Raw genomic sequence first — 27,679 nt, forward strand, 5'->3', positions numbered from 1 at the left:
TACTATTGTATTATTATTATCATATTTTAAATGGATTCTTTATATTTACCTTTGTTTATTTATTTTGCTTTAAAAAATAATGATTGAAAGAAGAAGAGATTTGCTAAAGAATATATGCATAACCCATTGACATGGACAACAGTGTGGTGATGGTCTGGGTGGGGGCAAACAAATGGGAGAAAAATAAGGACATCAGAAAGAGTGACAACAGCAAAAATAAAATTAAATAAGTTTTTAAAAAATTAATTTTATTGGGGTGATTTTGGTTAGTACAATTATATAGGTTTCAAGTGTACAATTGTAATTCATCACCTGTAGATTGCATTGTGCATTTACCACCTAGTCAAATCTCCTTTTGTCGCCATATATTTGACCCTCTTTTAAGATTCACTTTTCAAACTGAACTTTCATGACCCTTTAAGAACCATTGTATCCACCAGTCTGTAACATACAGGTGACGCGGCCCTTTGTACCATACCCTAAACCATCAAGGTGGTCATCACTTATTCTCCATTGTACTGAATATATATATGTGCATAACACACAAACATGTAAATTTTTTACCTCAAAAATAAAAAGAAAGTCATTTAGCATTAGCTCGTCTGCTTTTTCTCAGTGTAAAACGTATAAGATGAAACTATTTGTTTTTCAGTCTAGAGGTTTGTCATCATATTCAGACGACTGGACTTGCAGGAAATTAATGAAGGGTGCTGGTCCCTGTGTCTTCATATAATGTATCTTTTAGTTTCTGTCATTGTGTCACTTCCCAAGGCTCCAAGGGTACTTGATATATATTGTGTCTCAAATTCTATTGGAGAAAATTCACCAATCTAATGAATACATGATGAACCATAGGACAATAAGACAATCATGTTTTCTGCATACTAGAATGAAGTGCAAGATTAAACGAGTCCTTAAAATTGTCCCAGAAGGTGGAAACCTCTGTTTTGTAAGATAGACCCAAAATTTTTCTGGCATTATTTTCTTCTTTTACTTTAGTTTTAGAGTCAGAATGGAGAAAACTACATTCATCAGGTGACTAGCTATAATGCAAGTATTAGGAATTTATCTGAAACGTCAATTAAAATACCAACTGGAATATATATTACCACCTCATTAAATGGGGTTGGTTTTAAATTACTAAGACTGCTCATGTAGTAAGTAACATAGGCATCCCCTCCATTCATGGATTAAGACCTGGAGAGAAAGTATAGCCTGTACTACCAAACAGTGGGAACACAAATAAGTTTGCTCCTGAGATCCAGGCACCTCTTTTAGTGCATATTCTTATGTGTTCATTGTCTGTAAAAATAAAATAAAAACCTATTGTGTTCCATCAGTGTAAACTGTTTGAGTCCTGTGAATTCTTTCAGTAATCAAAAACTTAAGGTGGTGATTATGAAAGTAACACAGGTGGAACAGAAAAACCACACCTCTGGATAATACACAGAGAGGAAAATGAAGCAGGAATTAAGCTGCAAGATTTCTATCATACCCAGCTTCTTATTTTTCAAATTTCACTGAAGAAAAAAACATGATTTTAAACATAATATACATTTAAATTTGTAAAGTAACAAACATGCACATAGAAACACTCACATATCAAAGGAATTGTTTCAAGCTATTCATCACCCAGGTTCATGGAAGAATATCAGAAGCTCCTGAAAACACCCCTCATGTTCCTTATCAAGATCTATTCCCCTCAGATAACTACTAGTCTAACTTATTTCACCAGAAATTAATTTTCATAGATTTCAATAGAGTGTATTTACAGGTTTGTGAACTCTGTTATGTTTTGTATATGGTTATTGCCACTCAGTAATATTTATATAAAATTTGTCCCCAATGGTGTGTGTGGCAGTCGCTCATTCAAATCTGCGTGGCTGTATTATATTCCATCCATATTGTATATTGCAATTTATTTGTACAAAATACTGTTGATTCACATTAGTGTTGATTTTAGTTTAAGATTCTTAAGAATGATACTGATAAGAACATGGGGTACATATAGTTAGTGCGCATATATATTATTTCTGTTTGCTATATACCTGAGTGGAACCACTTGTCGTGAGATTTGAGAATGTTTATCTTGCGCGAAGGCTGACATGTTTCCATGGTGCTTATGCCAGTTTACGTTTCCATTAGCATTGCTCAGCATGCTGTTGCTTGTTGTTGCAAACATTTGGCATGGAGATTCTTTTATTTCATCATATTATTTCTGATGACTGTGTCATGATATTGTATGGCAGCTTTAATTTGCATTTTCCCAAGGACTAATGATGCCAAATACCTTTCCATATGTTTATTGGCCAGTTAAGGTATTCTCTTTTTGTGAAGTGTCGATGCAGTCTTTTTCCTAATAATATTGTATCAGTTATCATTCGCATTAAAATAGCTCAATTAAATTTAAGCAAGTTAGAGACTGGATCCAGAAGAAAAGTTATGCTTGACCATGTCAGGTTTGAGATATTAATTAGATACTCGGGTGTGGAGGCCAAGAAGGCAAGTGAATGTATGAGTTTGGAGATGAAGATAGAAGGTTGAAGATATACATTTAGATGCTGTCAGACTATGGATGAATTAAAGCCATAGAATAAATCCATATCAGCCAGAGAAAGGTTAACTCCTAGGGTACTCCAACCCTAAAAGGTTTGGAAAGGAAATATCAGATGGGAGACTGCAAAGAAGTGGCTAGTGAGTGAAGAGAGAATCCAAGGTTTTAACAGTTTTAGAATTTCAAATGAGATGTCAAAAAAATAATAATTATTATTATCAACTCTACCAAATAGCACTGAGAGGATGGGTAATGTAAATACAGTTTATCAAGAATGTAGTTGGGAAAATACGTGGTTTCAGTAGGGACAAAAGCTTGATGGGACTAGGCTGAAGAGAGAATAACATATGAGATCATTGAAAAGGCAGTATGGCCCTGGCCAGTTCGGCTCAGCGGTTAGAGCGTCGGCCTGCGGCCCAGAGAGACCAGGGTTCAGTTCCCGCTAAGGGCACCTACCTTGGTTGCAGTTTGTCTCCGGCCCTGGTTGGGTCGTGTGGAAGGCAGCCACTCAATACATCCCTTTCACGTCGATGTTTCTCTCTCTTTCTCTCTCTCCCTCCCACTCTATTTGAACAAAAAATGGAAAAATGTCCTTGGGTGAGGATTAAAAAAAAAAAAAGGCAGTATGGATATGTCTATGCTAATTGCCAGAGAGTAACCTAAAGTACTAGGAGGGGTTTGGAGGTGTACTCTTAATGATGGATTTTATTTTTTAAATGTAAGATGGAAGAGATGGTAGAATAAGTTTGATTTGCTCTTGATCCTGAAGGTGATAAAAACATTCAGAGTACAGGAAAGATGGAATAATTACTAGAGATGAATCACTGTGTGAACTCAATTGGATGGACTTGAGTGTACACTGCAGGATTGGTAGAGGGATAATTCCTCACAAAGAAATAATTACTTGATAGATGAGACAATTAATATCAGTGATCCCGTACATTTCAGGTCTTGAGAACTTCTTGCTAAAACCCTGTAACCCAGCTCGTTATGATTGCGGTGTTGGCTCTTGTCGCTCTGATACAAGTCAAGTCCTTAATATGGTGCAACAGGAACCACTTATCATGTAATGTCCTGTGCAGTGCACTAATCACATTCAAACCTCAGTAAAACCCTTCGAGTTGGCTATTACATAGATGTGGAAATTCAAGCTCAAAAAACTCGGGTAACTTTCAAAGTATGATTTAGCTGCTATGTTGCAGAGCTGTGAAGCAGATTTCACATTTAAACCTCTTTGCGGGGTGACCATAAAATTTTATATCTGATGCTAGTTACTTCTGAGGATGAAAGGCATCGGTGTAACAGGTTAACGGGGACTATGGGTGTAAAAGAGGACTCTAGAACACAGCTTATGACTATCTTTTCCCTCTACTTTTTGATATATTTTAATATTCAAATCAAAGCATTCCACTCACTTTCAATCTTTCATGGCTATTTTCAACAGCAGTAATAATTTAAAGTTAACATTAAAAAGAGCAATTATGTTTGAAAGGTTTTAATAAAGTCAGGACAACTTAATATGCATAAAGGATTAATTTATTGAAATGACTGTTTAGGAAATAGTAATAAAAAGCACAATTTCAAAATCTATTTTTTACATATTTTTGAAATACCAATTCAAAATTGTAATTTGTGATACTCTTTAAATGAAAATTTGGGAAATAGATGCTTTGAGTCAAATTCAAATTAAGATGAATGTTGTATAATACATAAAATTAATAAGGAAGTAGATTTTCATTTTTTTCATGTAGAATCAATTAAAAATTGTTACTTTTTCCTGCTAGTGTGGTACAAAGATCAAAATGATGCCACATTTCCAGTCGCAGTCAATTCTGTGGAATATAAAACAAATATAGAATTAGTTATATTTTATGACATAACCACACATCTCTCTCTATTTGTAATTTTGGTATGACTAATTATTTCAGAAAAATTTTATTACAAATGCATCATGTTGTGCCCCATCTTGTATATAAAATTCTTCAAAGACCAATACCATTTAACTTGGAGTTATTTTAATGAAATATCTAGTCTAACATAATCACTAAAACATTTGTATGTTAAGTATCTCGAAGCTATATTTTCTCCCCTTTTTAATCCTCACACTGGGAATAATTCATTTTATTTTGATCCATGAATTAAACAACAATATATAAATTTTAAATGTGATGAACTATCAAATTTTACGGAGCCTAAGGTAGAAATGAGAATGCAAGTTGATTTTTAACAAGTGCTCAAACATATTTACATAAAAGTAGATAAAAGTATTTTTATTATCCAGCATAAGGACATGGGTACTTGAAAAAAAAAAAAATTCAAATCTGTCAATAACACAATTAAAATTAATGAAATACATGCTGTATAATTTCAGGTAAACATAATAGTGAACTACTTAGATGTTCATGACACATTGATAATTAATAAATAATTTTGTATTAGCTATAAAAATAATCACTCTAATCTACACACTCCTAAAATTTACCAAATGAGGAGCAAACATGACCTTTGAATTTCTCTTAAACCTTTAAAAAATAATAAGCATACAATTCACTTTTTGGCAAGAACATTCTAAAATTTCATTGGTTGGGGGAGTGGATGGAGGTAGAAGAAGCTAAAGGGAATAAAAGGTGATGGAAAATAATAAATTAAAATAAATAAATAAATGATGAGTAATAAACTAACAATCTCAATTGTGCCCAGCCAGTGTGGCTCAGTGGTTGAGTGTCAACCCTTGCACCAAGAGGTTGCAGGTTCGATTCCGGGTCAGGAAACATGCCCAGGTTGTGGACCTAACCCCTAGCAGGGGGCATGCAGGAAGTGGCCAACTGATGGTTTCTCATTGATGTTTCTATCTCTCTCTCCCTCTCACTCTCTAAAATCAATAAAGAAAAAAACAGTTTTTAAAAAGAATCTCATTTGTTTGCTATCACATGTACATATATCAAAAACAAGATGTGCATTAAAGCATGTAGAGAATAGATGTGCACAAGGAAAATTTCAAAAATGGAGATAATAAAACTTCTCTATTCTACAGTCAGATCACCAAATTTAATTCTGTCTTTAGTAAATTTTAATTCTATTTATCTATATTCTCAACAGATCAATTAAATCAGAATCTCTGAAATTATTTCTTCCAAATACTTAGTATCTTCTACATAGAAAATCAGAACAATCATAACTAAATCTCCATGAGCAGACCTAGATGTTGGGATTTTTGGGGAAAACAGGTTTTCTAGGTTATTTTTTTTGTGTAACTAGTGTTGAGAATCCTTGATGTAAACTATGTGCATTTGGATATTCATTCAATAATCATTTATTCTTTTATTCTGAATCTCTCACTTCTTCTAATATCATATCCACATCATGAATGAAACAACAGAGTTAGTAAATTGGAACTTACTTGTTGGAAATTGAGAACTGGGCCATTAGACTCAGTTACAGGGTAGAACTCCAAGGTAGCAGAGGCTCTTGGAACAGCACAAAAGCTTGGATAGGCATAGCTCTCTGGAGTTGGGTCATCACATTTTGGAAAAAGGGCAGGACTTTGGGCTGAGAAAGGGAGAACAGGGACTGGGTAGGAAGCATGGGAGTCTGAACAAGAGTCTGGGGGACCTGGGACATCAGGGCCTGGAGCACAGGCAGAGGAAGCTGTGCGTTTCTTAGATCAGTGAGATTTGGGATTTGGCGCTGAATAATTGGCACTACAGGAGACTTAAGAAGTGGCATCACTTTGTGCTTAGGAAAGACGGTCTCCTTGGTACTGGGGACTCCCATCACTTCAGGCTGAAGGACAGGCAGCACCATAGCAGGCTGAGCAAGAGGCAGGGCGTTCTGTGGAAGGACAGGGTAAGGGATGGGCTCAGCGTAAGGATTGGGAAGAGGCTGCGGCTGGACAATGGTCTGGATTTGAGCCTGGCGCTCATCCTGAAAAAACAGAAAAAGAATCTTTGAGTCTATGATTCAGCTATAATTATTATTCACGATGAATTATCCTCCTCCCTATTGAAGAAACCTGAGAGAGAGAACAAAATCTTTTTCTTATGCTGGTTAAGACTTTATATTGGCGTCATGTGAAGACAAGTTAAGTACTCTTGCAGGATGTCTCATTAACCCACTCCCTTCATAGCTGGACCCAGATCACACTGAAATCAATGTTTGGGGATTTCAGGCTTGTTTCTCCTGCTGTGAGTTGCCTTCAACAGCTGTGGGTAGCAGTGCAGCTTGGAATGCAGAGGGCATGAACTTTTCAACATAATGTGATAATAGTAGACCAAATTGTTTTCATATAATGAAGATTAATATTGAAAAGACTTAGAGGAATGTTTCCAAGTTTTACTTCTGTTTGTTTTAATGAAAAATAAGTCTTAACTTGAGGTTTGATTGAAGTAGTTACTCAACACCACTACCTTCCAGCACTAATTTTCCTTGGTAGATGGCCTTTCCTGTGAATCTTTATAGGGGCATCATTTTGTAAATTAGTTTTATTTAGGAAAATATTTGATGTAAGTTCTAAGCAAACCCAAGCCATTGATAAACTAGGGAAATTGAAATATTACAATTAAATAAACATGTTCCCACATGTGTAATTTAATTAAAGAATTCTTGTTGTCTTAGAAAACCTTTGTTTTTAAGCATCTCTGCTGCTCAGTAACAGTGTGACGTTGTCGCACAGTTGTGTGCTCTGTTGTCCTGCCTCTCATGCCTCTCATCTGTGCAGTGGGAATTTTTTTATGAAGTGCATGACTCATAGATGTTAATATGAAACATATACAATTTTAAGGTAAGTCACTGAATATTTACTGTGTGTCAGCTCATCAACCCTAAGAAATTATGAATATTCTCAGTTTACAGATGAAAAAACTTAAAATACAGAGAAACTTGGGCCCAAGGTTATAGAGCTTATGTATGATCAAACTAAGATATGTTCCAAACCACTTGCCTATTTCTTTCATCAGCATATCTATCTTGAGAATAAAGTAACCTGTTGTCAACCTGGAAATGTATCTACTAGTGTGTATTTATGGAAAACAGGTATACCTTTCCTAGGTGAGAAAATCTATAATTCTTCTTAAGTATTTAGTCTGGATGGTGCTACTTTTGTTTTAAAAAGCTATTAACAGAGTTTTATTTCTTATACTGGCATTATTCTATTACAATTCTTTACACTGAATATGTACATATTTTGTATATATTATATTTTATAATTTTAGAAATACAATCTTTATGCACAGATTACCTCTTTTTCCTGCTGTTTGTTATTTTCAAATGTCTCAGGTTTCTGCTAAAAAAAAAAAATAACATGGTGAAAACATGACAAAATCTGTAAAAATTAAATATAGCAAATTTTGAAAATATGTAAATTTAAATATAAGGGTTTTACTTCACTTATGTGAGATATAAAACTGAACTCACAGACACACAATCATATGTTGGGTACCAGAGGTTGGAGGATAGTAAAGAACAAAGGGGGCCAAATACATGGTGACAGAAGGTGATTTGACTTTGGGTGGTGGGCGCACATGCAATATACAGATCATGTATCAGAGAAATGTACATATGAAACTCATATGATCTTATGAACCAATGTCACCTCAATAAACTTAATAAAAATAAATAATTTTACTTTGTTGATGTGCATAATAGATTCCTTCAGAAAAATAAAAATTATATTGTTTTCACAAAAAATTTTTATTTCCTGTGAATCAGAAAATAAAGGCCTTTAAAAGGTAATGTGGACACCTTGCTTTTAATATCATTAAAAACTCAGGATAATTACTGAAACTCATATGCTGGGCTGTTGTGCAAAAGCCTCTTCTATAATAAAGACGACGTAGTCAAGGAAGAAAAGAAAATTAGTGAACATGGTACAAAAAGAGGCATTTGATAGAAGCTAAATTTTCCCTCTCACTTTGTTCTTTTCCTATGACAACAAATAATCTCCTAGACACCATCTGATTCTAAAAGAATAGCATACATTACTATTAATATAATCTGTTAATTATTCTTAGTTCACTTGTTATGTTCAGGCTTCATATTAATTGTAAGAAGTAAATACTTTCCCTAAGGATCTGATAACCTTTGTGAAGAAATAAAGTGTACCCAGGTACCATTTAGCAGGTAATGACCGACCCCCAAAAGTGGTGCATGTGTGAATATCAACCTGACCCTCCCAGGCAGATTTAAGACTAAAACTGAGCCTCTGTGCCTCTTATTTACTGAAGTGACCATTGGAATAACCAAATGTGTCCCTTTGCATGTCTGCCCACCCTCTGTGTTGCCATTCTTTCCTATGGGCATCTGCTCTTCAGATTGTACCACATCTCCTAGTCAAAGTCTGATCCACAGAGGTGCTCAATAAATGTCACAGCAGTGAATGAGGTCAGCGCAGAGACCTCAAGACAGAGGGAAGACTGTACAGTTCACTTAAGGAAGAGAATTGGAGCAGAGTGACACAATTTCAGGTAGCAAGCCAGCATGGAAAGTACTTGAAGAGTGGATTCTGTAGACATTTATTTTTGCCTTAAACAAATACAATGTAAATTTACATCTGAATTTATATCTCAGAACTAGCTGCATAGACTTAAATGCCCTAAAGTGACACAGTATAAAAGGTATCCAGCATGTACTGTTCCAAAATGGAAAATTGCCTCAGAATGAACATTGTCTTACCTCACTGCCCTCAATGTCTTCTACAGTCTGTAAAGGAAAAAGCAAAATCAACATCTGAATCGTCAAAGAATCTTATAATTTTTTTAAGGTTTTTGAAACATCAATGTGGGAGAAAAACATTGATCAGCTGCCTCCCGCCCACAGGGAACAGAAACCAAACCCACAATATTATGGTGTATGGGAGGACACTCCAACCAACTGAACCAAACCAGCCGTGGCAGAATGTTACTATTTATGGTTAGAAAATTTTTCTGAATAAAATATCTTACCACACTGGTTATGCTGAGTTGTTCCTTCTGTAAAGAAACAGAAAAAACAACAATCATTATATAGTTTCCATAGCTAATTCATTTTTCCTAATACTTTTACCTTCTTTGTGCAGAGCTATCTCCTTCACAAATTTAAAAAATAAAAAATGTTGTATGTCTTTTGGAAGTCTTGAAGGGTAATGGTGTTTTATGTCCTCTATATTTGTTAACTCGAATGATACGTTTTTATTTTACCTAAATGAAGAACAATGTTTGATGAGTAACAGAAAGGGAGTTATTTCAGTTTGTATCAAGCACTTTTTATGTTACAAATATGTTCATGGTTATGATTATTGCCTGATGCTCCATCCTCTGGATGTCTTTAGATAGACTCGGGTAGAATTTGGCCCATTGCCCTAGGATAAGAGGTACATAAGTTTCATGACTAAAATAAGATGTATTTATCTAGGTTGCACATGCATGCAGTTGTATTTGTGCACCATTACTCTTTTTTGTTGTTTTTATATTTGTTTCTTCTTGTTTTGTCTGTTGTTTAGTGGTTTGCTCTTTCTTTAGCAATGGGTTGCACAGAGCAGTAGAAAGCATTGAACCCAGATTTGTGGCTCTACAGGGCTCTATTGAAATAATGGGTGAATGTCAATGATATCCTTAGCAGTAAATAAAAATATTTTGAAATTTTGCTTTATTTGTGCATTTCAAATGTTTCTGATATGTCTGGCCAGGGTGGCTCAGAGGACTGAGTGTTGTCCCCTGGACTGAGAAGTCCTGGTTCAATTTTGGTCAGAGCACAAGCCCGGGATGTGGGCTGGATCCCCAGGAGGGAGTGTGCAGGAAGCAACAGATCCGTTTCTCTTTCACGACAATGTTTTTATCTTGTGCCCTTCCTCTCTCTAAAAATTCAATCATTTAAAAAAATACATTAAAATGTTTCTGATGTTGTTCTCTATACATGGGATGATTTTCACTATATGTTAATATTTCAGAGATTTTCTTACCTCCTCTGCAAGAGCAAGAGCCACCAGACAGGCAAGGATGAGGACCTTCATGGCTCCCAAGTCCTGTGAATGGGAAAAGGAGAAAATGATATTATCATTGTCAATCTAACATACTTTCTTATTTAGATGGGATTATATTTTTAAAGAAACCAAAATAATTTAAAATTAAAATATCTGCATTTTAGAAAAAAGATGAATAGAAATATTTTCATAAACCAAAGACAAAATCTACTATGGCAACCTAGTCTTACATATCAATTACACACTTCAATGCCAGCCATTCAGAATTTTTCTGCTGTCAGTTGCACCCTACCTCACTCTTTTTCTTTTTATTTACAGTAAAATATGTTTGTTTGAAAGACAGAAAGAAGTTTTAATTGTCTGCATAAAGCTTTGTTAATTGATTCATTTATTTAAAATGAGTAATATTTATTTAGCACCCTAATAGCCCAATGCTGTCTAGGGTCTGGGTTTTAAAGTAGTGAACAGAACATCAATGGCTTGGCCCTGGTGAATCCTCTGATTGATTCGGAATAGACTGATTGAAGAAAATATACACATAAAGATCATATTTTATTTTCACATTTACGTTAGTAAAATAAACAGTTTTCATGAACATTTGGTTTAATCATATGTCCTTATTTCTAGTAAGACTGAGATTTTTATTTGAGCATGTCATTTGTTTGCTCTGCTTATCCAGATGTTTTCTTAGACCAGTAAGTTCATTTTTCTCTCTGTAAGTACCCACTACACAATCTTCATTCCCACACACCTAATGATCTATTCTCCACTGTGACATATAACTTTACAGAATACACTATGTCTTTTCCTTTTCCTCACATCTCTTGTTAATTTACAAAAGGATCGGTTTCTCTCACCCAGTCCCCACTGCAGACTACTCCTTCTTGTAGCATAACATAAAAAATGTGATAAATGCTTTATTTTGTTTTATCTCTATGATCTCTAGTAAAAAAAAATAATGTTTGTGCTACCAATATACCGTGGCATATAATTTTCAGTCTCATATTTGTAAACTAAATTTCTGAACTATAAATATTTCATGAAAAAAGCCTCTAATTGATCAGAAAAAATTGTTTCCAATGTTTTATGGTTGAAATATTTCTCTTTATTAAGAAAAATGTTTTCTATATATTTCTCATGGTTGCTATATAATTATTTTTAATTAAACTTATTGGGGTGACATTGCTTAAGAAAATTATATATGTTTCAAGTATACAATTCTATAATACATCATCTGTGTTTTGCACTGTATATTTACCAGTCAATGTCAAATCTCCTTCATGACCATATGACATATTTGACTGCCTTTACCATTTACTACCTCCCCACACTCTTTTCCCTGTGATAATCACCATACTGTTGTCTGTGTCTATGAGTTTTTGTTGTCTTGCTTATTTGTTGCTTTCAGTTTTCTATCCCACATATGAGTGAAATTACATGGTTCTTGAATTTGTCTATCTGACTGACTTGACCTATTATAATATTCTTAAGATCCATCCACGTTCTCACACACAGCAGTATTAATTTTACTTTGCATAAGACCTCCATAAGTCTCCAAATAATTCCTTTTATTGTCAGTTTTCCAAACAAATATTATACTATATTAGAGATGATTATGGTTAGAAAAGATCTCATTATATTTTCCCAGTTTTATAATTAACATTTTTTACACCATTTTGAAACCAGAATTTTATTATTGACTAATATATTCTAAGATATTCCTGCTTTCAAATCTTTTTCTTGTGTTTTTGTTTTCATGTCATTTCTATCTCTTCTAGAATTTTCTTACAAAGTAAAACCTTGTTTGGTTTTAACTGAATTCTGTATTTTAGTGTCTTTTTTAATAATATTTTTGAAATCAAATGACTTGAACAATAAAATGGGCTGTTGCATTTTGTAAACAAGTTCAATGAATATCCTCTTTTTAAAAAATTACTCATAAGCATTTCAAGTAGTATGTGTTCCCAAAGACCTCCCATAATTTATATCTTGATTCATTATGCTGCTTCTAGAACTACTTGTTGAATAATGCTTTCCCAGTAATTATTTATATTCCCTTTTAATTATTTAAATATACTTGCTTTCATTACTGTGGTATGTTTAATAAAATTGACAGATATTTAATTCAGAAAAGAATATTCTAAAGATTTTTGTGGTTTTTTTAAAATTTTTTATTTATTAAGAGTGAGAAAGAGAGACATTGATATGTTCCATTTATTTGTGCATTAATTACCTGATTCTTGTATGTGTCTTCACCAGAGTTCAAGCCTGCGACTTTGGCATATTGGGACAATGCTCTAACCAACTAAGCTACATGGCCAGTGCCAGAAAATAAACCTTTTAATATGGTCTGTAAACTAGCCTCATACTAACAAGATATTAATCACAATCACTATACTTTTTTGAACTCATAAAGCTTACATAGTCATTATAATATTTACTAAATCTTTATAGGCACTTTTACTATTTTACCTAAGTTTCAAAAATAATGTCAGCATTACTTTATACTTTTATTTTAAAAACTATATTTTAAAAATTATTTTCTTCATATATCTCGATTGAGTTTGAGACAAAGCTAGAAAAAGAGATGCATCAATTTATATCCGAATTCCTTACCTTTTTTCCAAAGTGGAGGACCGACGAGAACGAAGAGCTAAGTGGATGGTGGTCTGTCTGCTTCTGTGGCTATTTATATACTCTAATCAATGGCATACTGTGGTTGAAAAAAATCAACAGTGAGTTTTAATTCTAAGAAATCAGATGATTAGAAGATGATTTCTGCCTACTGCCTGTCCCCAGAAATGCTGGGGGGCATTTGAACAAGGGAGCAATTCACATCTGATGAAGGAAATCTGTCCAGGAAATGCAAATGTCTAATAACTAAAGACAATCACTGGAGAACAATGATCTTGTGGCTCAGTGCCCAGTTTATTGAGGACACAATTAGGTCTCTAGTACTTGGTGGGTCCTCAAGATTTCCATTGTAGGGGAATGCTGTAGGAGCACGAGAGATACATGGGGGTTTCACAAAGGCCATAACTGCATGCATGCTAACTGAGCAGTTGTTAGGCTTTTATGCTGCAATGGAGAAAAATGTCAAATTAACAAATCCATGATGGTGGCTTCGTCATGCAGTCAAATTTCTGAGCTCTCAGGGCCACTTGATTTGGGAACAATAAAACATTAACTTAAAACCAATATCTTGTATACAAGAGGAATAAGCCGGACTCTGTAAAGAAACATTCAAAAAAAAAAAAAAAAGAAATCTGGATGTCTGCATTAGGCAAAAATCCTTGGTATATCTGTTATAAAAGGCCTGGCTAGTGTGGTCTGGGCTTTGAGTATTGTCCCATGCACTGAGAGGTCCGGTTTGATTCCAGGTCAGGGCACATGCCTGAGTTGCAAGCTCAATCTCTGGTGTGGTGTGTGCAGGAGGCAGCCAGTTCATGTTTCTCTCTCATCAATGTTTCTATCTCTCCCCCCATCTCCCTTCCTCTCTCTTTAAAAAAATCAATAAAAGTATATTTTAAAAAAGAGAGAATGAGTACAATTTTGAGACATGATTAAATGGGAAAAAATTAATTTGGCTGAGGAAGATCTAGGTGCTTGAACAGTAATATACCACATTTGCTCGATTCTGTATTTTAGGAAACAGAGGATATAGGGTATGAATCATTGTTACAGGGGGTTGATAGAGTCAGTTCATGGATGCTTCTGAACTTCAGATGTGTATTTGCTCAAGGAAGTTATACGTACAACTGTAGGAATAAACTTTATCTGGCAAAGGAATAATTAAAATTTCTTAAGGAAAAGTGGCAAGTATAAAGAGAAATTGTCTGAGAACACAAGAATACCCCATTGTTCAGAGGCTGTTACAACAAAGGTAAATAGGAACAAATACAGAATATCAAAAAGAATAGAGGGTAATGGGAGCGTTAGGAAGAAATGGCTAGAAAAAAACAAGCAGTGGCAAAGTGAAAATGCTACACAGACACAGAATAAAGTAAAAACAGAGAAGAGATTTTTGACAAATGTAGTCGTTATAACTATAACCATTGAGATACACTCCAAGTACTTAAGAAGTAATGAGTGAGGAATAAAAAGCAATACTACTCTTCTGAAATTTTACAAGAAGAACTAAGGACACCTGTGGAATGAGATCTACGACTCTAGGAACAACTAGACTCACACAAAGATAATTTTAGGATAGAGATTTTAGCTTAAAAAAAGAGGTCATTAGTGAGAAATGGCTGAAATACACCAAACGAGTGGGGAATCAATTGATGGAGCAAGTTCCAGTAGGATCATAGTTGCAATCTAAAGAATGTACCGGTTTTTCTGAGAATGAAGAAAAAGAGAAGATGAGTAAGTATAATAGATACTTAGAAATTCAGGGTACAAATGTTAAAATGAAATGGTCGTACTTTTTTTTTTTTTTCAATCCTCACTCATGGATATTTTTCCATCTATCTCAGATAAAGTAAGATGAAGGGAAGAAAGGTGGGGAGATAGAGAGAGAAAAACATAGAGACACATTGACTAGTTGCCTTTCACATGACCCCGACCAGGGCTAGGATGAACCACAACAAATGTATGTGCCTTCACCGGAATTGAACCCACAACTCCTTGGTCCGTGGGCCAACGCTCTAACCACTGAGCCAAACTGGCCAGGGGAAACTGTCTTACTTTTTGAGTCAGGTGCAAGATGGAGTTTTCAACAGACAGTGAGGGAAGTGGATACAAATCTGGGATATTTAGAAGAGGTAACATTTTTGGTTGCTGTGAAAATAAAAATGAATAGATAGATTCACAGCGGTAGAAGTCAACTTGTTTTCTTTACCCAAGTAGATGTATGCCAAGATGTTTGCAGTATAAAATCAAGAGAATTTTGGGGGTAGGGACAGGGAATTGAATTTTTTTTTTTTACTAAAATGGCTAATCATGAAGTGTTGATTGAGCTGGGAGGGAGGAGATGGCGGTTGTTGAGTGATAAACCAGAATCCCCAAAAGGGCTTGAATGGCAACAGATAGAAAACAAAAAAAGGCAAAAACCAGACCTAAACAGAGTGAGTAATGTCAAGAAGTACAGATTACAGTTTTTTTAGGATGATAATTTTAACATTAGAAAGAAGAATCTTTCTGGATAATGACTAGATTCAAAGAATAGTCATACATGCAGTATATTGGAGATAGGTAAACATGAAGCTTAGTGAAGGTCAGCTGTGTAATACTTTCCATATTAAATGTCTGGGTTTGCCCGGACTTTGCTATTTCCCAAGAATAACAACAATAACAAAAATGGCAAAATTCTTGTCCTCGGGGACAGCAAAGCCTTCAGGGTAAACTAATATGAAGCCTACTTGTTACAAATGTAAGAAACATTTTAATAAATCTGTAATAAGGTGTGATGGGCACACAGAATGCATAGGAGAGGCAAAGAGGGTCTTCATGAAGACGTGAGTCCTTTGTAGGATATTGAAGCCAGATGCAGGCTTTGACCTGAGGTAAAGAGAATTATAGGCTAAAAAGGGAAAAAGAATAGGGTCTAGCATATCAAAAACCAAAAACTAAACTAAAGAAAGTAGTGAAACAGGGTTATGTAGTACAAAGCAGGGAGCAGATGGAGATTAAAACAGAGAAAGAGAAAGAGGTTCAATAATGAAGAGCTAAGCGTGTTGTGCTCCTCAGGAACATGCATTTCATTATTTGGACATTTGGGATTTGCTGAAGGATTTTAGGGCAGAGAGTACATCTAGAAAACTAAATAATAATTGCTAATTATACAAATATATTGAAATGAGACATCGGTTTGAGCTCATATCTTTCGCACTGAGTGCATTTTTATCAGCTAATGTCAATGCTCATGAAATGACAGAAGATTAATAAGAATAAAGGAATAAAGGAATGTGATGCAAAGAGAGGAACAGGGTCTTGCCCAAAGTCCACAATAAAGTCTGAAGCTGGCCCCAAAGTACTTAAAATATGCTTATTCACAAGAGCAGTCTTCAAGTTTTTTTATTCTTCACTGATGGATGTTCATAGATATATTTGGCTGATTGTGTTTGACACTGTTCATTTTTACAATGCTTTTGTTTTTCTGTACACTATGTGTAATGGTTACGTTCAGGACATAAGCACATATAGATGTCCTTTTAAAGCAAGTAAATAAAGTATTTGCATAATTAATCATTTTCCTTTATAATATAACCTGCATCTATACTATACTAGATATTTCAGGGAGGGGAGCCCTTCTGATTGTCATATATGTTTATATTGCTTAGGAATCCCAAGTCAATGTCTATTGTCTGTTTCAACTATTAAGCTAATATTTATTCTTGGACCATGTCTATATTAATCAAAGCAGAAGCCATGAAAGCAAATGATGAAATAATCCCAGTGTCTTAGGTCCAATTGGAAAGGGCCATGGCTACTCTCAGTTGCCATAACCATATGCAAAAATTTGTGTGATTTCTAAGTAAAGAAATACAAAAACATTCATGGCCTACCCATTCAACATATTGGTTTTGTTTACTCAGAAAACTGCTTTACATATTGTGCAATATATACAATATTACTTTGTGACAGTTTTTACCAATTTTGAATTACATTAATCACTATACTTATTGATCTATTGAGCCAGAAAAATATGAAAAACCTAGATCAAGAAAATTACTAGCAATACACTGGAGAAAAAGGCTTGTCCAAAAAGAAATAGGAAATCCCGAGACTTAACACCAGTGCCACTGACGGGGTAAGTCTCAGAACCCAATGCCAAGTAGGTGGAAAAGGGCCATGTAGGCAATTCAAGATTCCCCAATGTACAACTTGAGTTGCCATTTTATACAGTAAAATACAAATTTTATCCATTGAAATTTTATAAGACAACCCTCTGTGAGCAGCAAGAAGGAATCAAACAAGATGTTCTAGGACTACTGCCATAAACAGAATTTGTTCATCCAGAGCTCTTTCCCATGTCAGGTGACAGGTCTGAAATACTCAGGCATGAGAATTGGCTGAAGCACAAAGGTAAGAGCTGAAGCCATATAAATAACAACCTCAGGAAAGAAAGCAGTTAGGAAACCAGGAAAAAGAGTATAATATAAGGACCAAATATGTTAAAAAATAAGAACTGTAAGACACACTAAAAATCATCCACATGGTGTTCTGAAGAAGTTTTAAGAGATGAGGAAACTGCATTATTTGTTGAGAGATAGGGCTGGCTCTAAAAATCCTCTGTTTCCTAAAGGAGAAAATGAACACATGGGACTACATCAAACTCAAAAGCTTCTGCACAGCGAAAGATACAATCATCAAAATGGAAAGGCTACCCACTGTATGGGAGAGCATAATTGCCAATGATATATCAGATAAGGGGTTAATTTCCAATATATATAGAGTGCTCATACAACTCAACAAAAGGAAGACAAAGAACCCAATTAAAAAATGGGCATAGGAACTAAATGGACACCTCTCCAAACAGGACATACGAATGGCTAAGAAATATATGAAGAAATGCTCAACATCACTAATCATCACAGAGATGCAAATTAAAACAACAATGAGGTATCACCTCACACCTGTCAGAATGGCCACCATCAACAAATCATCAAACAACAAGTGTTGGCGAGGGTGTGGAGAAAAGGGGACTCTGGTGGGAATGCAGAATGGTGCAGCCACTATGGAAAACAATATGGTGTTACCTCAAAAAATTAAAAATTGAACTTCCATTTGACCCAGTAATCCCACTTCTAGGAATATACCCTAAGAAGCCTGAAACACCAATCAGAAAGAATATATGTACCCCCATGTTCATAGCAGCACTATTTACAATAGCTAAGATCTGGAAACAGCCCAAGTGTCCATCAGTAGATGAATGGATAAAAAAGCAGTGGTACATATACACAGTGGAGTACTATGCAGCTGTAAGAAAGAAAGAACTCTTATCCTTTGAGACTACATGGAGGGAACTGGAAAGTATTATCCTAAGAGAAACAAGCCAAACAGAGAAAGACAAGTATCATATGATCTCACTTATTTGTGGAATATAATGAACATAACAGTCTGAGGAATGGGATAGTCCCAGAGACGTGGAAGTGGGGTACAGACAGACAATCCCCAGAAGAGGGGGTGGTGGGAGAGAGATAAACCACAGAATTTATATGCATGTATGCATGAACTATGGACTGGACAACAAAGCTGGGACAGGGCAGGGAGGAAGGGGGAGGGGGAATCGGGGGGGGGGAGAAACATCTTTAACAAAAATAAATAAGTAAAAATAAATAAAAATAAAAATCCTCTGTTTCCTGAGTAATATTTGAAGTACTGTTTAATAACTTCTAAAATATTTTTTGGGAGAGGAGAAAGTAAATTGAACAAATAGTGTGACTTGGTATAATGATACAGGTTTTTGAACAGGATAGCATAAAACTGATTAATTCTGACAAATTATTAGATAAAAACAAATATCTTTGCTTTATTTATACAGATGGAGTATTTTTATTCTTTCCATGATATTATCAAAATATAATAAAATAACATTTTATATCTAAAATGCATCTATTATGTTAATAAAGTTAATCAAGAATCATAGAATAAGGAAACCTATGTCTTTCACATGTACCTATCCAGTTTTCTTTTTTAAAAATTGTTTATAAAATATTTTATAAAATGTGTTGGTTAATAAAATTATATAGGTTTCAAGTGTACAGTTCTACAATACATCACCTGTGTATTTTATTGCGTGTTCACCACCCAACACCAAGTCTCCTTCCAACACCACTTATGCCCCATTTACCATCTTCTACCTCTCCCCACCCCTTTTCCCATCATAATCACTATACTGTCTGTGTCTGTGAGGTTTTTTTTGTTTTTGTTTTTTTGCTTAATCTCTTCACCTTTTTTACCTAGCCCTCCAACACCCACACCCTGACACCTATCAGTCTTAGCACTGTATTTATAAGTCTGTTTCTGTTTTGTTAGTTTATTCTATTCATGAGATTCTACGTATACATGAAATCCTCACCCGAGGATATGTTTCTGTGGATTTTACATAGAGTGGAAGGGAGAGAGGGAGAGAGAGAAAGAGAAACATTGATGGGAGAGGGACACATCGATTGGTTGCCTCCCACATTATCATGACCAGGTCAGAGACTGAACCTGCAATCCAGGCACATGCCCATGACTAAGATGCAAATCCTCGACCCTCTGGTCTACAGGTGGATGCTCTGGCCACTGATCCAAATGGGCCCAAGCACTTATATTTTCTCTGTTCACTTTAAATTTTATTTCATTTTTTAAGATCTAGGATGTCATGCTTATCACTTACTACATACTTGCAATAACTCAAATGATTTCTGCGAAACTCTGGCTTTAAGTAAACCTACTAGTTTATATATCAATCTTGGAAATTTCTAAAATTTACTTACACTGTTGTCCCATCAAGGACACTAAATTCTGTGAGGAAAAAAAGTTTAATCTATGTTTTCTGAACACATAGATTGCAATACTGCTCACAAAATTGTTTTTTTGTTTGTTTGTTTTTGGGCCTATATCTCCAATTTTTTCTTCAACAAACCATTAAAAAAAATAGCATTAAGCCCTGGCTGATTTGTCTCAGCAATTAGAGGCTGTGGTCCAGACAGACCCAGGTTCAGTTCCCACTAAGGGCACGTACCTCGGTTGCAGTTTGTCCCTGGCCCTGATTGGGGTCCTGTGGGTGGCAGCCAATAGATGTGTCTCTCTCACATTGATGTTTCTCTCTCTGTCTCCCTCTCGCTCTATCTGAAGATGAATGCAAAAATTTTCCTCAGGTGAGGATAAAAAAACAAAACAAAAACAGCATTGATTTCTAAAGCATCTAACTCATCATACCGGTTAGTTTATTACAGAAAATAATTGCATATTTTGTAGAGAATATTGCATTTATTTGGCATAACTGCCTTCAAATTCCCATTCTCAGTTTTCTGTAAATTGATTTATGTCTCATCAGATCTCAAACTTTCTCCCTCTGGCAATCAATTTCCAGAGACCCATCATTTTTGAAGATGTTGTATCACCGTGGTTTGGTTTTTCTTTCCTGCATTATCCTGAGTGAATTTTTAAAAATTAGGATGCTCTTTCCCCTGAACAGTATAATAATACACAAAAATAATATCTAATGTTTACATTTAAACAATCTTTATCTGAAATGTGATTTATATATATTCTGATTTAATCCAGTTCCTACTTTATTATTTATTCTAGATAAAGTAATTACAGTTTAGTATATTAAGCAATTTCTAAGGATATTGTAACATTTGTTCAGGAATATTAAGCTTCCTTCCTGAAATTTCACCTTCTTGGCTTCCACAATTCAAAAATTTCCGAGAAATTGTTCTTCTTCTGTTCTGTCCATTCAAGGAGATTATTGTGGACTTCTTAATTTTTCTCCACATTCCATGTTGCTATCAAAACATTCTGTCTTTGCCCACTTCTCTTCGGACTCTCCAGGAATATAACACAAATTGTTTTTTTATTTAAATAAATAAGCACCATGGGTTTTATCATAGATGGTAGAGCATACTTTCATGGTAGTAGAAGTAAAAGAGAAAAAAGAGAAAGATGTAGGGAAGGGGGAGGAGGAGGAGAGGAAGGAAACAAGAGGGGAGAAGAGAAATCCAGCATGAACGTCATCACAAATACCAATTTAGACTGCACCTTTAAGTCACCAATTTAATGCCATTGTGATAAAGCAATCATGCTTTATTCATTTTTTTCCTTCTATGAACGAAACTGACATTTTCAAATGCTATGGTGCCTGGTTATAGCTTATAATGATACCTTTTTTACTTAATTATAAAATAACAGGACAAGTTCTGCTCCATCAATATTTTAAAATGACCTACAGTTCATGGAGGGTGAAACCATAAGTAACACACAAAGGCTACTGCTGTGTTTAGAGTCTACCTGCTCTTGTTTCCTTCTGTCACACATAATCCCCACACTTCCTATCACCTTGAAGCAGAAGGTGATGTATGGAATAATGCCTACATTTTGGTGTCTCAACCTAAAATATGAGGGAGTTAATTGTAGATTTTAATTGTGTGTATTAATGTAAGTAAATATTTATTACCTGTATTAGAACAGTGACTAGTAGCACAGCTTAAAATAAATTCTGAATAAATAAATGAAGGAAGAAAGGATATGAGGCAAGTAAGTAAGAGAGAGAGAAGGAAAAAGAGAAAGGAAAGAACAAAATCATTTGATATTCCCCAAATAAATAAAGCAGGATTTATTTTTTAAATCATACATAATTTAATTCTTACTGAACCTTGTATAACATTTTTTCCATTGAGAATATACTAGAGTTTGTTTTGCACTGAGAATTGACTATGTATCTCCAAGGCGTAGAAATCAATAACAAAGAATAAGAATTATTTAAATTGAATTGGACTTTATTTGCCTTAATAAAACATTAATAATGTTTTGTTTACCACCTAGAGAATAACAATTACTAATGCAGTTGTTTAAATACATCAGAAAAGTCTCACCTATCAAATATTTCTTTAAAACACCTGATTAAAAAAATGAAATCTGAAATCAACTATTTGTAGGGTCAGGTCTATAGACACATAATGTATCTTAATGTATTTATGAGTTGATTATGTGTTCTATCAAAGTTTGTGGTACACAAAAATCACCTGGAGATATTGGTAAAGTTAGATTGCTACTGTACCTCCTAGATTCTGGTTCACATGCCTGGAAAGAGAGCTTTTTCCTATGATTTTGAGACACTTGCAGATCAATCTGTTGCCTCTAGTACACTTTCTGACTAGGGTTGGAACCTAAAACCTAGGTATATGCCCTGATGGACAATCGATCGTGTGACACTTCAGTGCAGGGGACCGTGCTATAGCCAACTAGGCCACACCGGTCAGGCAACAAATGATATTTTTAATATAACCTTCCTTGATCAATGATATTTAGCTATAACCTAATGCCTACGAAGTAACTTGAGACTCTGTTGTGTCAATAATGGAAATTCAATTATGCATGCGTATTTAAAATAACTGAAATCTCTTAGAATTATTCCATTTTTGAACCATAGAAATGCTTTATTTTGTAGTGAAATCAAATATTTAATCTTTTATGAGGTAGTAATACTTAAGGTTCTTTGAGATAAAATTGACTTTCTGAGAGAAAATTGGTAATATTTTCTCATCTTCTTGGAATTACGTTAGAGCACCTACCGTAATTGCTCATCAGAGTCCCAAAGTCAAGTTTCTCAAACTTGATTGTGTAATGAGTCCAATTGGGACCTTATTAAAATATGGATTCAGATTGAATAGATCTGGGTGCGGTTTCAGACTGTAAATTTCTAACAAGTTCCCAGACGGTGTTTGTGCCACTGCTCCAAAGATCACATGTTGGAAGGACATGCTTTAAGCAAAATCCAGCATAGATTTAATGCAGGGAATCATGCAGTCATAGCTATATACAACTTTATTTATGGGCAATGATGGAATATATCTTAGTAGTCTCACCAATTTCATATTGTTACACCTGTTGGTCCATGAGAAAACTTAAATTTAGAAAAGATTAGAAATAGCTCAAGGTAATGAAACTAGCAGTTGTCCCAGCCAGGATACAAATACCAAAGTTCCTATCCTAAAACCTGTCTCTAACCACACCAGCACAGGAGTTTTCTTTTAGAAACAGGTAGATGGTAAAGTGAACTTTAGGTAAGCTACTGCTAGCTATATTGCTCAAACTGGACTGCTTTAGGTTTGATGGCTTCATTTTATTTATTCTTGTTTTAAAACTCTTACCATTGAAATTTCTAAAGAACAAAAAAAAAAAAAAGTCACTAGATGATGCTTACCTCTGTAATCTGTCCTGTGCTCACTTGTCTTCCTCACTGCCATAAGGATTTGGAAATGGGGAATTCTTTCCCTGAAAAGATAAAATTGCGGAGAATTGAGTCAATGACAGTATAAATATTTCACAATAATTCCCTTTAGGAACTTAGGTTGTGGAAGTTGGTAGAAACTCATAGATCACCTCCATGTTTGATTTTTCAAATTTTTAGTTAGGTTTTCATTTTTTATAAAAAAAAAAAATTGTGTAAAAGAAGAGAAAAATAAGAAAACATTTGCAGTTATACTGTTTGTTGACAACTTTGTTGTTTGATAATACAGGTGGAGCCATGGATTATAGCCCACCACTCAAAGAAGTTTCAAATATTCTTCAAAACATTACCTCTGAGCTTCTATTTTGCCCATCCTTGAAATTTCCAGGGAGAAGGAATTTGCTAATTCCAGGTTAGGTGGAATTGCTGTGTCTCACTCTTGATAGTGGTCTTACTGTCTCTTCAAACTCCTACTTTCTCTAATATTCATCCCTGTTGAATTCAATAATTTCATCCTTTCTTCATCTACCCTAGAGGGTAGAGAGAGGTAAGCACAGATTATTACAACCATGTAAAAGGAAGGTGAGCCAGCATGGAGAAATGACCAGTATGAAAAAGTATCCACTGTGGTCAGCCCATTCTCAGGATAAGCTGATAAAGGGGACATGTTCCAGTTTTAGTGCTTGTTCAAGCTTTGGGACAAGTACCACTCAGAAATGCAGAACAACCCAACTATCATTTGCGAGAGACCAAGTAGAGGGTAACAAATTGCAATTGTGAGCACTTGGTCAAACACGAAGGAATAGATCTGGATATAATTACAAAACAAGAGAACATAACAGAATTAGCAATGACTTTATAGTTAATAAAAGGAATTTTTTTCTCTTTTATCTACAGGCTTGATGAAAAGTCTTCATTGCTCTCTCCTCGTGATGTTTCTTCTTACTGGAAAAATCTTTTACCAATCTAGTAACATATTATCAGTCCTCATGCAACACATACATTCAAAGTGCGTCAGAAAGTATATTTTGTTTTGTTTTTTTTTTAAAGTAGAGTATTATCTGTATTCTCTCATCTGTTAGATTAAAATTTAAAATGAATTTGACCCATCAATATTGTTTCTGTGCACAAATTCCAACTTTCAAAGAAAAAAAACAACAACAACAAAAGGAAAGGCAATCAAGTAGTGTTACATGAACAACACACACCTAAGATTAATGATCAATAGTTGTAACACAGTAGTAATGATATTCCTGGGACTGTTTGATTGTTTTCTATTTTGTTCTTTGTGTTGAATATCATAAAATTTTTTTAAAAATCTTTCCTTGCACAATAAATTGATCTATGAAGCATATATTGGATATCCCACTGTATTAATTTCCTAGCACTGCCAAAACGGAGAACCACAGCTGGTGGCTAAGAAACAAGAACAGAGACTTGCTCTCTGTGACAGTTCTAGGGTAGAATTCATCTTTGCCTCTTCCTAGTCTCTGACATTTGTGGGTAATCCTGACCTTCCTTGGTTTGTAAATGCATCACTGCAATCTCTGTCTCTGTGGTCACAAACCCCTCTTCTCCCTCTCTGTCTCTTCTTCTTATGTTATGAAATGAAGGACACACACCTTACTCCTTGATAACCTCATCTTAACTAATTACATTGACAATTCCCCATGTTTCCAAATAAGATTCAATTCTGAGGTATGGGGAGTTAGGACTTCAACATATCTCAGGGGAGGGACACAGTTGAATGCAGGGCACCCATATTTATTTTGATTTTATTTAATATTTATTTTGAAACTTCTATATGCCAACAATCACAGTAGTTTTCAGTGTGTCAGTATTTTTTTAAAAGACATACAATGATATTTCATAATCTGCCAACACAAGGATTATGGAAGAAGCAGGTCATGACATAGGTGGGTGGCTATTCAAAGGGCAAGAAAATCATCTAGACACTCTCATTTTAATTGTGAAATATTCTGTACTAAAACAGTCTAATCCATGCAGGTTACATAAAATCACTAAAATACTAAGCAAAGTGTTCTATTTTAATCATATATGTAAGCAAAACTAATTCACTTATAGCAGGTAGCTGGAAAGAATAACTCAGCTATACAACGTTTGTAAATATTGACAGCAAAAATTTACAAATTACACTGTATTACAATTTTTATGAGATTGAAAGTTTTATTCACCAAAAGTCATGGGCTTCTCTTCTTGAGAAAAGCAGTGCACACTGAAGGCAGGACTCCCCGCCACAGAAGGTTGCACAGAGCCTGTAACTTTAGAAGTACAGCCATCGGAGGGCACACAGGAGAGAAACCGGCTCTGAGGCTGAGGCACGAATGTGCGAGTGAAGAACACTTGGGAGAATGCTGAGTGCAGGTCCCGGGTGCTCTCTCCTGAAGCACGTTGGACCCTGCAGTTTACAGAGGTTGGTGTGTAAAGGCGGATGAACTTCAGCAAATCCTAAATGGAACTCTCTGTTGTGCCCTCCTCCAGTCTCAGTTAGGTGTGCCCTGTATTTCTCAAATTCGCACCCTAAGAATAATCATTTGTGTTTTTTTGTCCTCTGCCTTTAATAAGCTCTGCCCTTAAAATTAGTAATTATATAGTTGATTGATTGATCTATCTACTTATCTAATCTATCTATATTTGATTGACATCTCAACTCACTGTTTGTGACCACCGCGAGTTTTATTTATAAAGTTCAAATACAGCTTGGTTTCAAAATACATTATGTGTTTAACAGGTAGAGGCATGTAGATGTTCTGTTAATTAGTCATTATTAACAAAATTAGGCCTTCACAAATAACGTTGCTTTGTGGTTTTCTTTTGGAAGGGGCTCAATGCTAGTATTAGCTTTTAAATATCTGATCAATCCCCACCACTCAAAGAGATATCCTTACATGCATATAATTTTTTCAAATGTTTCAACTGACTCACTTTTTGGTGGCATGATTCCAGCCAACCAACTTAACCTGAGTGATTCCCCACTTTATCTTATGTGGTGACATCCTACAGGAGTTGCTGGAAGAATGAATGTGATAATAAAAATAAGGCACCTACAACATCAGTAACTGACATTGAGCAAATACTTAAGAATGGCAACCAGAATGATTTTCACTTTCTATGCTTAGGAGTAAAGGCTTTCCCACAGCTAATTTTGAAATCTTTACACAATCCTGTTGTGTCAGGTAACTACTACATTCACATAAAGAATGCAACATCAAACAGAATTAAGTTACTTATTCCAAATTATACATTATACTTATTCCAAATTATAAATTGTAAGAAAAACAATAAATATTCAGTGTATTAGATTCCTAAGTCCATGCTAATATAATAATTCCACATTACCTGTTTTAGTTACTTATTGGTATAGTAACAAATTACCTAAAATCTAGTAGCAAAACAATTTAATAAAAATTTTAAAACATGGTATTGAAGTAATCGTTAGATAAATATAAACCCAGGAAATCATCACCACCATCAAGGCCATAGAGATGTCCATCTTTTCTCAATGTTTTCTGCCCCCTTGATTATTTTTTTTATGTGAATGTGTGTGGTAAGAACACTTAACATAAAATCTACCCTTTTAGCAAATCTTAAGTATATAATGCAATAGTGTTCACGATAGAAACTATGTTGCACAATAAGTCTCAGAATTTACTCATTACAGCTCTGGCTTACCAGTTTCCTAACACTTGAAAACGTTTTAAACATTTGTTTACTCAAATATTTTTCCTACTTTCTTCTCTTCACCTTCAGTAAAATTACATGTGAATTAAAACAGCAGTGGTCCCAAAGTCACTGAAGCCCTGTTTCTTGTTCGTTGATTTATTAATTCCTTTACTAATTGATTTTATCCATGCTAAAATTGGATAGTTTTATTGGTATAATTTTGTTCCTTAATCTTTTCTTCTTTAGTAGTATTTCAAGCCCCCTTATCACTTTTTAAAACATGCTATTAAGTCATAATTAAATAAAATTGACATAATAGTTACAAAATAAACCAATAAATAAAAAGGTTTCTAACAAAATTAATTAAAAATCATTTATTTTAAAGAGATATATACATTTTTTCCAAAATAACATTTTTGTAAACACTATTATTTGACAAATCTATATTCTACCTAAATCAAGAAATAGCCACTTTAAGACTTATTTGCAATATCACAAGTTACTGATATTTTTTAAAATATTTGTGAATATTTTTTAACTATTTGTCAGTATTTTGGGAAGATTATTATATTTCTATACAACATGGACTATTTCAAAAGGT

At 34.6% G+C, this 27,679-nt stretch overlaps 1 protein-coding gene across 1 annotated transcript; it reads right to left on the reverse strand.

Moving 5' to 3' along the window:
• Positions 1-5,989: 5,989 nt before the first annotated feature.
• On the reverse strand, positions 5,990-10,538 carry LOC118625325 (beta-casein-like). Its single transcript, XM_036254240.1, has 3 exons — positions 10,488-10,538; positions 9,224-9,250; positions 5,990-6,499 (listed from the first exon to the last, which is right to left on the reverse strand). The coding sequence occupies exons 1-3, from the start codon at positions 10,536-10,538 to the stop codon at positions 5,990-5,992; spliced, it is 588 nt and encodes a 195-aa protein (XP_036110133.1).
• Positions 10,539-27,679: the final 17,141 nt, after the last annotated feature.

The sequence above is a fragment of the Molossus molossus genome, unplaced genomic scaffold (genome assembly GCF_014108415.1).
Source record: "Molossus molossus isolate mMolMol1 unplaced genomic scaffold, mMolMol1.p scaffold_m16_p_1, whole genome shotgun sequence".
Classification (NCBI taxonomy): domain Eukaryota; kingdom Metazoa; phylum Chordata; class Mammalia; order Chiroptera; family Molossidae; genus Molossus; species Molossus molossus.

Bases quoted from the DNA above. Each gene is read 5' to 3' on its own strand.
- LOC118625325 (XM_036254240.1), bottom strand. From the start codon at position 10,538: ATGAAGGTCCTCATCCTTGCCTGTCTGGTGGCTCTTGCTCTTGCAGAG. The intron at 9,251-10,487 runs GTAAGAAAATCT...TTTCCTTTACAG, and splicing joins CTCTTGCTCTTGCAGAGGAG to ACTGTAGAAGACATTGAGGG. The intron at 6,500-9,223 runs GTAAGACAATGT...ATAGACTCAAAG, and splicing joins AAGACATTGAGGGCAGTGAG to ATTCTTTTTCTGTTTTTTCA.